The sequence below is a fragment of the Scylla paramamosain genome, chromosome 42, assembly GCF_035594125.1.
Source record: "Scylla paramamosain isolate STU-SP2022 chromosome 42, ASM3559412v1, whole genome shotgun sequence".
In the NCBI taxonomy this organism is placed as follows: Eukaryota; Metazoa; Arthropoda; class Malacostraca; order Decapoda; family Portunidae; genus Scylla; species Scylla paramamosain.
In genome coordinates this window covers 12,550,982-12,564,445 of record NC_087192.1, presented here as the reverse complement: position 1 = coordinate 12,564,445, position 13,464 = coordinate 12,550,982, and the positions used below count along the sequence as shown (strand labels likewise).

Below are 13,464 nucleotides of genomic sequence, written 5' to 3'. Positions count from 1 at the left end.
CATCACTATTTTAGAGGGAGTGGAATCAAAATCTTTTTGTCCTATCAACTTCTCTCTTGTAACTGACTGTCTTCAGCCTCTCTGTCATCACAGCAATGTTGCAGCTTTTGCTATCTTCTGTTGCTATTTTCATGCTAACTGCTCTTCTGATCTTACAAACTGCAAATCTCCCTTCCTGTGGCCTGGATACACAAGACTTTCTTTCTCTCATCCCTATTCTATTCACCTGTCTAATGCAAGAGTTAACCAGCATTCTCAGTCATTCATCCCTTTCTCTGGTAAAACCTAGAACTCCCCACCTGCTTTTGTATTTCCTCATTCCTGTGACTTGAACTCTTTCAAAGGGGGGGGTTCAAGACAGTTTTCCTCTGTTCCTTTTTATTATTCTATCTGACATCTCTATAGGAACTGGCAGTAAGTGGGCCTTTCTTTTTATTTAAAATTTTTGTTGCCCTTGGCCAGTGGCCCTTTTACACACACACACACACACACACACACACACACACACACACACACACACACACACACACACACACACAGAGCTAACATAGCCCTCAATATACAAAAAGAGAAATTGTAAAATGGAACCATTAAGTTATAGACTGCTGTCACTAACAAGTATTGTCAGCAAGCTTTGTGAAAAAGTAATTAAAGACACATGGGTGGAATATCTAGAAGATGAAAAGGTAATTACAGGAAAAGCAATTTGAATTCAGGAAAGGGAGATCCTGTGTCACAAATACACTGAGCTTCTATACAAGAGTAATAGATGGAGTGCAAGAAAGGGACAGATGTGTTGATGTGGTATACCTGGATCTCAAAAAAAGCATTCCGTTAGTTTCCCCACAAAAGCCATATGTTAAAGCTAGAGAATGGAGAACTAAAGGGAACAACATGGAGATGGATGGAGGATTATTTACAAGGGAGGGAAATGAGAACAGCAATCAGAGACACTAATTCAAGTTGGCTGGTGCAAAGTGACAAGTGAGGTACAGCAAGGATCTGTATTGGCACCTATTATATTTCAAGTATATGAAAATGATATGATAGAGGATCTAAATAGTTATATAAACCTTTTCACTGATGATGCAAAAATAATGAAAATAATAAAGAATGAAAAATGACTGCAAGGAGTTGCAAAAGGATAATGACAAGATACATGCATGAAGCCAAAGATGGAAACTAGAATATAATGCCAGAAAATACCATGTGTTGGAAATAGGAAAAAAAATAAAAAGGGACCTTCATGTAAGTACAAAATGGGAGGAGAAATAATAACAAAAAGTAATGAAGAAAAAGATTTGGGAGTAATGATTCAGGACACACTATCATCTGAAAGACATAAATGGGATGTTTGGCTTTACATACAGCTTGTTAACAAACATTAAGGTGGCATTTAACTATTTAGATAGATAAATTATGAAAAAAAAATTATAACAAGCATGATACATCCTAAGTTAGAATACACAACAGTAGTTTGGGCTCCACATAGAAAAAAAAGATATATGGAAACTGGAGAGAATACAGACGATAGTGACAAAGATGGTACAAGAATTGAAAGACTTAAGCTATGAAGAAACACTTGAAGAGATGGGTTTAGCAACACTATAAGAGAAAAGAGAAAGAGGAGACCTGATAACAATGTACAAATTAGTAAACAATATAGAAAAAAATAAACAGAAATGACTTGGTACCACAGATGGAGTAGGGAGAGAGACAGATTAGAGAGCACAGGAAGAAAATAAAGAAGAATGGATGTTCAAGTAACATCAAGAAATGCAGCTTCCCATATCGAACTATTGAAATCTGGAATGATTTGAAGGAAGATGTGGTTGTGGCAAACAGTGTACACATGTTTAAAGAGAGACTGGGTAAATATGGTTATGGAGACAGGACAAAATGAGGTTTGGCTTATGCCTCATATGATACAACTAGGTAAATACACACACACACACACACACACACACACACACACACACACACACAGAGAAAGGAATAGAAAACATACAAGTGGAAAGAAAAGAAATTAAAAGACTACTGGAAGAGCTAGATACTAGGAAGGCGATGGGACCAGACGAAGTAAATGGATGGGTATTGAAAGAATGTAGAGAGGAATTGGAAGAACCAATATGGGAGATAATTAACAGTTCTTTGAAGGAGGGAAAAGTACCAAAGGAATGGAAGAGAGCAAATATAGTACCATTATACAAAGGAGGTAATAAAATGGAACCACTGAATTACAGACCAGTCTCACTCACGAGTATTGTAAATAAACTCTGTGAAATAGTCATTAAAAACAAATGGATGCAATATCTTGAACAAGAAAATATAATAACAGAAAAACAATTCGGTTTCAGGAAAGAGAGATCTTGCGTAACAAACTTACTGAGCTTTTATACAAGAGTAATAGATAAACTACAAGAGAGAGATGGTTGGGTTAATGCAGTCTATTTAGATCCGAAAAAAGCTTTTGATACAGTTCCACATAAAAGTCTCATATGGAAACTGGAACATCGAGGAGAGCTAAAGGAAAAATACTTAAGTGGATGAAGGATTATCTCCAAGGTAGGGAAATGAGCACAGTAATCAGAGATAATAAATCAAGTTGGTGCGAAGTAACAAGCGAAGTACCACAAGGGTCTGTGTTGGCACCTATAATGTTTCAGGTCTATATAAATGATATGATGGTGGGTTTAAATAACTACATTAACATGTTTGCAGATGATGCAAAATTGATGAAAGTAATAAAGAACCAAGAGGATTGTAAGGAACTACAGAGGGATATTGATAGAATTTATGAATGGAGTAAACGATGGAAATTAGAATTTAATATAAAGAAGTGCCATGTAGTGGAGATGGGAAGAAGTAAAAGGAGACCTTCATGGGAGTATAAGATGGGAGGAATCACAATATCAAAGAGCAAAGAAGAAAAAGACTTGGGAGTAATAATTCAAGACACGCTATCACCAGAAAAACACATCAGTGGAATATTTGGCTCTACATATAATTTGCTAGCAAATATCAGGATGGCATTTAATTACCTAGACAAAGAAATGATGAAGAAAATTATAACACACATGATACGCCCCAAACTGGAATACGCAGCAGTGGTATGGTCTCCACACAAGAAGAAAGATATAAGGAAATTGGAAAGGATACAAAGAACAGCTACGAAAATGATACCTGAATTGGAAGACCTAAGTTACGAAGAAAGACTGGAAGAAATTGGATTACCAACACTGCAAGAAAGAAGGGAGAGAAGAGACCTGATAACAATGTTCAAATTAATAAACAACATGGAGAAGATAGACAGAGATGACCTAGTTGTAAAAGTGGAGGAAGGAGATAGACGTACAAGGGGACATATGAAGAAATTAAAGAAGAGTCATTGTTTAGGAGATATTAGAAAATACAGCTTTCTGCATCAAACGGTTGAAATATGGAATAACTTAAAAGAAGAAGTGGTTGCGGCAAAGAGTGTGCACATGTTTAAAGAGAGATTAGATAAATTCGGGTATGGAGACAGGACTAATTGAGCTTTGGCTTGGACCCTGTACTATACAACTAGGTAAATACAACTAGGTAAATACACACACACACACACACACACACACACACACACACACACACACACACACACACACACACACACACACACACTACAATTTTGTTTCCATAAATTTATGATGAAACATAATAAAAAAAAATTCCACAAAACATCCTTGTAAAATAGGGGTGTGTTTTATGCAGAGGTGCATCTAATATGCTGGCAAATATGGTAATTGTTTTAAGTTGCTGAACCATAATTCGGTTCTCAAGCAAAATTACTTGATTTCAAATACTAAAAAACAAAAGGAAAACTACCATTTATCACTAATTTACAATTTTTTTATAAATATATCCTTCATTTTTATGTATTTGGAGGAGAGACACTGGGTAAGACAGCAATTAAATTTTTGAAATAAGTTAAATATCATCTTGATGAAGAATCTCGATGTAAACAAACTGTTTTCAGCACTAAGGAGTAATACTGAGTAACCTGTGGCTGTCTCAGTGACCCACAACTAGAGAACTACATTTTCACAATAGCTTTTCTCAGCAGCAAGATGTCTAAGTGTTATGATCACCTTTATTTTGGTAGTTAGTGGTGTCTAAGTATTGTGATCACCTCACTAGAATGGTGACAAAGAGAATATCTGCTCAGTCTAAACAGTATCTTCTAATGAGTTCTGTGTCACCAAGTTCATCTTTTCTGGGTAAATAATTTTTGAGCTGGAGATATTCTGGAGCGGCCATCATGGCAGTGGGAGCGTCTGTCATAAGGTGCTAAGACAGGGTGGATGCCTGGATGGATGTCCAGGAACAAATTAATCCATTTTACATTGATTCCTATGGGAAAAATAGCTTTAGTTTTCAAACATTGCGGATTTTAAATGGCATTCAGGAATGAATTAAATTCAAGAGCTGAAGTTCTGCTGTATTTAGAGGTTAATTTTTCTTTCTGGGTCAATGGACTTCATGTTTCTTTTCACTATATGTTTGATGATCCTCTCTTCTTGTATGCACAAGAGAAGGCATGGTAAAATATGTTGTTTGGGTTTTCTTTTATCTTTGGAGGAGCTGGAGCTATGCCACTTATCAGTGATCTAAGTGTGGTGGACAATATTCTTTTCACTCAATCCATAAATCAATACTTGCAATGCCCTTTTCATTTCTCTATGTACTTGCTGCTAGTAAAATACACACGCCATCCTTGACTCCAACTAGGTAAATATATCAAAGTAAATACACACACACACACACACACACACACATTTATGATTATCATATGATGGAAAACTTTTGGATAAGTTGGAGAGTAGTGTTGACACAAATGTCACAGAGAGAGAGTATTCCTGACTGTACAGGGTGTAATACGAATTTCTGTGGATGTTGCTAGAGGTAGAAATGTTCCATGTTAATATAGATTTTGAGGCCCTGTTTAGCTGTGGTTTGAAATTCAAGTGTAGCTGGATATCCATGGCTGGGATGTGTTGATGCGGGATGTCTGACAATGAAATTGTGAGTCATTCGATCATCACTTTACAAGTTTTGGGGCATTACAGTATTCTGTAATGAGATGAATGGTATTAATGGACAGGCGATTTACCAGTGAAGATTATACAATTATGGTATGGTTGTAATTAATGGCAAATGAAATGATAGGGTATGTGACATCATGCCCTGTCCGGGCAGGGAGATTGGAAGAAGTGAGGCTAGGAGCAAATCAGCTGATTGCCAGCTAGTCACTTGCAGTTTCACCCCAAGACAGTGACAATGAATATGTTCAGATTGTACTGAATGATTTTGAAAGGAAAACTGCTGACAGTTCTACACTTACATTAATGTGGAGAATGTGGATATTGTGTTTCTCCAGTATGGATACACACCCAGCCCGACCATTGTATCTGTTGCCTGGCCATACTTGAATTTCATACCATGGCTAAACAAAGCCTCAGAATGCATATGTGTATAGAAATTTTTCCGCTTAGAATAGCCTGTACTTTCACCTCTGGCAATATTTGCAGAAACTTGTGTTACAGCTTGCAATTACTGCAGCCTAAACTGATCAAGAAGCCATGCCCTGTGCATCCTTCCCACTTTCATCAGGGGAGGTAGTTAGTGTATTTGTAAAGTTCTTGCCTCTTCCACCAAATTTATGTACATAAAATATTTTCAGTTACATTATTGGTTAGCCTTGCTTTAAACTAATTAGAAAAAAAACATAAATAGGAAAACAACGAAAACTTTAAAGTACAGTGGAACCTCAGTTTTCAAACTTAATTCCTTCCTGAGTGCCATTCGAAATTCAAAATGTTTGAAAACCAAAACTACTTTCCTCATAGGAATCAATGTAAAATAGATTAATCTGTTATCAGACACCAGTCCACCATGTCTTAGCGGGTAATGATCGACACTCCTGCTGCTAAGATGGCCGCTGCACAACATCTCCATCTCAGAAATTTTTTTATCCAGAAAGGATGTAATGAATGAACTTAGAGACACAGAACTCATCAAAAAAATATTGTTTAGACCATGCAGGCATTCTCTTTGTCACTGATCAAGTGAGGGAAGCCTTACAGATTGACACAGAGAGGAGCACTGCCAAAATGAAAGTGATCATAATACTTAGATATCTTGCTGCTGGGAAAAGCTACTGGGAAAATGCAGTTGTGCAGTAGTGATGACATTGTGCATCATAGAGAGAGCCACAGGAGGCTTGTGATTACTCCTGAGTGCTAAACCTTGTTTGTTTATATTGAAGTTCTTCAACTTTTTCAATGGAATCACATTTAACTTATTTCAAAGATTGAATTACTGTCTTACCCTCTGTGTCTCTCCTCCAAATATCTAAAAATGAAGAAAATATTTATAGAAGCTATAAATTAGTAATAACTGGCAGCTTTTGCTATGTCTTGTAGTATTTGAAATCAAGTAACTTTGCTTAAAAACCAAATTATGATACAGCAACTGAAGCAATTATGAGTTAAAATTTTTGATCGAAAACTGAGTTGTTCAGAAAGGGAGACATTTGGTAACCGAGGTTCGTCTGTACTATCCCTTCAGAAAAATTGTGGAAACAAATACTTAGTTATGTTATTTAAATAAATTCACTCATATTACTGATAACCTGTGCTATGTCTCAAGAGACTATTCCTCTGAGCCTTCACCTCCCATTTATTTGTTTTTCCAAGTGTTTATACTTTGATATTATTTTTTTCTCCTCATATTTTAAAGTCACCTTAGGGCAAGGCAAATTGATTAAGTAATTGAAAATACATGAAATGTGAAATTTTGGTTGAAGTGGCAACAAGTATATATATATATATATATATATATATATATATATATATATATATATATATATATATACTCGTATGTATATATATATATATATATATATATATATATATATATATATATATATATATATATATATATATATATATATATATATATATATATATATATATATATATATATATATATATATATATATATATATATATATATATATATATATGTGTGTGTGTGTGTGTGTGTGTGTGTGTGTGTGTTATATATAAAATTGATGTGCATTCACTTATTCACATATTTTCTCCTAGGTGCTGAAAGGGATCACATAGAAGCGTTCATGTATAAAGCAGAAGAAGAAGATTTTGCCAGTAGTGATGCTTCCAGATTGGACAAGTGGGTCTTTCAGAATGTTGAATCTTTCTTCATGAAGGCATCAAAGGACAAGACAGTTCAAGATATGTTGCATGAAGATAGGATTGTGTTTTTCCTCCACCTTCTTGGACTGGATACAAATGGACATGCCCACAAGCCACATTCTAAGTATGTTAATCCACTTCATGTGTTCTAATGTGCATAAAGTATAAAAGAACAACTTTTTTTTCAATAAATATTGAAATATTGTCATCAACTTACATATTGTCAGATAACCCCATCTTTAACATACTACTTCCATGACATAATGACATGCAGAATACAAAAGCTACTGGGAGGTGTTAATATTATCAAATCCAGTCCTTGTCAGTATTTCTGCTTTCATCCTTAAAGCCTGTGGCTCCATTCATGGCCCATCCTTCAGGTTATCTACTCTCAGTCTCATTCATGCCATTAACTTCTAACTGGCTTATGACAAGTATTCATCCTTTATTTGAGATAGGTGTTTGAACAACACCATCCAATATCACTCCATCTCACTAATGTAAGTTCCATCCAAAATTTTCAAACATATATGGTATTACATAAAGAGCTTCAAATCACATAGTTCTCCTAAACAGGGTAGAGTTAAAAGCTTTTTGCCTTATTTCCTCCTCTCTTTTAATAGATTGTCTTGAATCTCACTCACTGTCATATTGTTTAATCTCTTACTACCTTCTACTGTTAATTCCTTGGTTACTACTCTTCAGAAGTTGCTAACTGCATATCTCCTGCCTCCACCTCACTATTACAAGAGTTAATCATCTTTTCATTCTATCATCACTTTCAATAGTGAACTTTGGAATTCTCCATGTTTTTGTTTTCATAATTTCTACAACTTGAATAGTCTCAAAAGAGGTATGAGGATACCTCAGAAGGTAGTGATAATAATAATAATAATAATAACAATGATAATAGTAATAATAATAATAGTAATAATGATAATAATAATAATGATAATAATAATAATAATAATAATAATAATAATAATAATAGTAATAATAGTAATAATAACAATAAAAATAATAAATGAATATAAAAGAATAAACAAAACATCATTTCTTGCAAACAATATTTTTATTAACAAGCAGCATGGCTTTCAACTTAAATATTCATGTGAATCACTTCTCAGCACCACATTCTATGATAATTTGACTTACTAAACATTTGATAAATAGACATTAATGTACTTGATTTTGCTAAAGTCTTTTAACAAGTCCATCACAAAAAGCTACAGCATAAATTGAAATATTATGGTGTTTTTAATCATCTTACTAAATCACTGCACTTCTGACTAACAAAACTTAGTATGTTCTTGATAGATATTTATTTGATACTTCCTGTTTCTTATGGTCTTCACAGCAACATTCTAGGTTTCCTTCTTTTCTCACTTCATATCAGTGATTTTCCCCTATCAACACTTTACTCTATTTTTAGATTGTCTCTGGATGATATTTTTAACTGTACAAAGCAGTATGGAAAACTTAGTATCAGCATATGCTGTACAAAGTCCAGGTTACATGATGTTTACCTCAAGTCATGCAGACCTATGAATACACTAAGTACCTAAAAGAGACCTGATTACTTAGCTGAGTTGTCTGTGTGGGTAGAGAGTGTTGGCTGATCAGTGAAGCGTTTGGCTGCTGTGTTGAGTGTAACTGACTGGCCATTTTCGGTGTGTGCCTATGGCCTTTTCTATGTAAGATTTGAAGGCATGTTTTTGATATCTGAATCCCAATAGCACCTGAGCTAAGTCAGGCACTAGACTTGAATCTGTTTGTAAAGGGTCAGTTAGGCTTAATGAGCCAGGTGATTGCTTGGCCAAACAATCATAGACTATCTTTACTGGAGTGTTTATGCTATTCTTTTTTACCACATGGTGTGATAAATAGTGAATATCATGGTGCTTAGCATTATGTAGATCCAGTCTTCCTATAAAGTCCCTGTTTAGGTGATCATTAATTACTTGTGAATATTGGTTACAGTAGTCTGGATGATTACATTAATCTGGATTTTTGATAAAGGTGTTTTGAAGACTTCTTAATCTACCTAGTGCAAGATTGAAACCATTTTTTCAGTTGTGCCTTATTTTCCTTCTAGGTGGATTTCTCAAACTGTTTGATGGTGTCCTTAGTTTCTTGGGTTACTTCATTAGAGAGTATCCCAGTGTGATCCAATTTTCTGAGTTTACTTAGATTTTTAGGATATGGCTGATAGTCTGTGTTATATAGTTTCTCTTCTACTAAGCTGACAGCTAGTTTCCTCCACTTCGGTATTATTATTATTATCCTTATTTTTATAGGTGCCACTCAGGGGATAGCCACATATGGAAGGTAATAAAACTATTGTACCCTCCTTTTTCATAATTGGGATGGACTAAATGATAATAGTAATCAGTTCATATTAGCAGAGAAATGTTAATGGTTGCTTTGGTGTTGGGATGTGCTAGCTTGCAACCTAGTTTTTCTAATTTAGTTGAATCTTTATTTAGTCTCCTGTGGGCTATTTGTTGAGGCATTTGATCACCAGTACAGCCTTTAAGAAGTATTTCTTCCCCCTTATGATTATAAGATACATAGGCTATGTCATATTTTTGACTTGATTTGCTCCCTGTGAATCCCTTGTTTTAATTTTTCCTTGCCATTTATTTAGTTTTATTGATGGCAAAGGGGACTGGAGAATACAGGTTTTCTGTGAGCACTGATCTAAGAGGGCCCTCAATTTTATTATTTCACCCCCCTTTCATTAGAGTAGGCAATATGGTCCTCTCCTTAGATGATGTAATAGTTTTCATTGTCTCCTTTTCCTGTTTTAGTTTTTTGATTGTTGATTTATGTTTTAGGCAAAGGGCATAGTAGTGTTTTTCTTATAGAATTTACATCTATTGATAGTGAGATTGGTTCAGCTTTTTATTGCCATAACCCAAACACCCATTACATTTTTTTTATTTTATTTATTTATTTTTTAAGTTGTGCCTTATAGTCCTTTCAGGGCTGACTGTAGAGGATGCTGTGACAGTCCATGCTGCCAGTGCTTAAAAAGAATTTAAGATGTGCACCAGAAAAGATGGATATATATATATATATATATATATATATATATATATATATATATATATATATATATATATATATATATATATATATATATATATATATATATATATATATATATATATATATATATATATATATATATTTATATATATATTAACATAAAATATTGAATACATAATTTAAATATCAAATAAGAATTTTTTCCCTTATATAGTGCATGATACATAACCACTGGTGTTTACAGTAGTATGCACACTGAAAACACTGCCCAGTCTCTCTATGGTTTTTGTCCTGCTGCATCACACACGACTGGTGTTCTTGCCAGAGTCCAGCTGTGTTTGATGGTCTTTATTATTGCTTCTAAGGCTACATTTGGTTTTCCCTTGATAACTTGGAATTTTGCATATGTTGGATTGGCATTCACCCCAATTGATCCAACTTAGGTGGAATTTACTGTAACTAATTCTAGCCTCCCTGTCATAAGTATCTTTTAGCAGTTGATTGGTAGGTTCATAGTGTGATGCCTCCAGTTTAAAACCTGATATCAGCTGATCCACCTCTACCCTCTCATTGGTAGGTGAGTTTCTGAATGCTGATTAGATCTTTATTTTGGTGGATGGAACATTCATACATGACTGAAAACTCAACCCACCTGGTCACATCACTTTTTTTTTTTTTTTTTTTTTTTTTAGGGGGAGATTTCTTGTGTGACTTAGTTTTGTAATGATATCATTAATTCCATCTTCATATAATATATCCTCTACCATTTTCATTTGCTGATCAGCTTGGTCTAAAAGCTCATATATATTCTCATTGTTGATGTTAATTTTAGCTTGTGTGTTTTTAATAGTTGTTGGCCTAGCTTTTAGTTCATGCACTTCAGCATTGTGAATGGATGTTTTTAGATCCTTGCTGGGGGTGGTGATCCCTGCCTTGAGTCTTCTCTGATTCTTTTTAGTTTCTTCAGGTGCTCCATTTTACATTTTAAGAGGGATGGTAGCACAAATCAGAGTATCTAAATTAATTATGGTTGGGGCAAACAAGCTATTATTATTATGGTGTGTTACTGCAGCACCAAAACTATTACATCATTGCTAGACATATTACATTTGAGACTTTATTGGCATAGGAGCCACTCCCAAGCTAACTTTACAGTCCTATCAAGTAGAATGTCGTTGCCAGGTTCATTGAGATGGAAGCTGTCAGGCCTTAGGTGACAGTTCATAACCCTGATAGGGCAGAATCAGGATATATAACCGGGCAACACTTTGCAGCCAACGAATGACTCCATTATTTATGGCTTTATATCTGTCTGAAATTAAACCTTGGGGTCATAGCCAATTCTCCAGGCTGAGGATAAGGGTTTTGCCACCAGTTCTTTCCCTTATTTTGATGGCCAAGGACTCTATATCCTTAGCAAATCCTGGGGTTCTGTCCCATTGGTTGTCATTTCTTCTGATAAGGAGGAATGTGAGTTCTGGCTTGCTCACCACTAGTTCTTCTCAAGCTCTGGTGGGGGTCTAGGAAAACTGGCCGCAGCCTACTGGTCGCCATACGTACATAGGAGTGAGGCATCTCAAAAATGAACCTTCATCTTGAATACAAACCTTCGTCTTCTAGACTGTCACACTGTTAGTCAGTTCCCAGTCATCCTTCACCAGAGGAACTTTTAACTTAGGTTGGTTTTATAGGTTTTTTGTTTGATACTTTAAGAATGTTTTTAGTAGACATTAACTGGATTGTGTTATATTATTTTAATGGTTCACTGTGCTAAATGTTACTTTCCACCATGTAGTTTGATCACTATGCAATCATCCCACTTTCTAGATAGTTAACTTGTTCCTTGTCAGTGAAACACAAGAATTTTTTATAATGTTATTGATGTTATGATTCCATGCTATGTTGTTGATAGAGAAAATTATCCTGAATAATTTCTAAAAATTCATCAACTTTTATGTCACTCAGGTCAGACACCCACTCTGGACACACTCAGGTCAGACTTGCCTAACTCAGGTTGGACCCAACTATAATCTGAATATAAAGGGAAGTGTAACAGAAAATTATGTTTTGTTTGTGTCAAATCCCTTCAAGAATGGGATCAGAAAATCTGTCACAGCGAGGGAAAGTAAAGTTTACAAGCAATGGACATATCTATATCTTTTATAGAGTTGGTGCTGATCACGTCACAAAATTTTGGACATGTGAAGAGAGGCAGCAGTGCAAAGCAAGAGTTCATGTAAAGGATGGAGAAATTATCAAATTTGTCAATGTTCATTCACACGCAGCTGATGCAGCTCCAGTGGAAAAGCAAGAAACTATTATGAAGTTAAAATCTTGGGCTGCTGAAACAGTGGAAGAAACTAGTCAAGTTACCATCAAATGTGTAGGAAATCTGACACAAGTATGTCAAAGAGTCACGCCCACTTACGGTGCTCTACGCAAACTTGTGCAAGAGAAAAGAAAGGAGGTCAGAGCATATCCTGCTAATTCTACTAACCTAGAAGATCTGGTGATTGATGGTGATTTTAGAACTTATGAATCAGAAAATTTTCTTCTTGGTGACAGTGGTAATGTGTCATGCAGAATTATTATATTCGGAAGGCAAAGAAATACGACTTTACTGAAGGAATCCAAAAAATTATTTGTTGATGGAACATTCAGAATTACACCGCCCTTTTTTTCCTAAGTGTTTGTCATTCTTGCAGAAATCCATGGAGGTGTTCATCCAGTCCTATATGCCCTACTTCCAAATAAATTATGTTCCACTTATGACAAATTATTTAGTGTGGTTCTAGAAATTCAACCTGAATGCCATCCTGAAGCAATCTACTGTGATTTTGAGGTGGCAAATTTCAAAAGTGTTCACGAACATTTTCCAACTGCTGAAATTAGGGGATGTTTTTTTTTCATCTGACACAAAATTTACTTAAAAGACTGACATCATTTGGACTTTCTAGACAATACAATAATGATGCAGATTTTGCTTTGAAAGCTAAAATAATCAGTGCCCTGAGATTTGGATCAATGGAATATATGACTGAAACAATCGAAAATCTTGCTGATGAGCTACCAGATGAACTACAAATACTTCTTGATTGGTTTGAGGACAACTATGTTGGCAGAAGAAACAGAAGGGGTAATGGCAGACGTGCTCCACTTT

General features: G+C 35.0%; 1 protein-coding gene across 5 annotated transcripts in view; it reads left to right on the top strand.

The window, feature by feature from the left end:
- LOC135093267 (GPI ethanolamine phosphate transferase 1-like) overlaps positions 1 to 13,464 on the top strand; it is a 293,072-nt gene that overhangs the window by 45,070 nt on the left and 234,538 nt on the right. For all 5 annotated transcript variants that reach the window (XM_063992366.1, XM_063992367.1, XM_063992369.1 and 2 more), the window contains exon 3: positions 7,146 to 7,377. In XM_063992366.1, the coding sequence (XP_063848436.1) occupies positions 7,146 to 7,377 (232 nt within the window). The remainder of the gene's footprint in view (positions 1 to 7,145; positions 7,378 to 13,464) is intronic.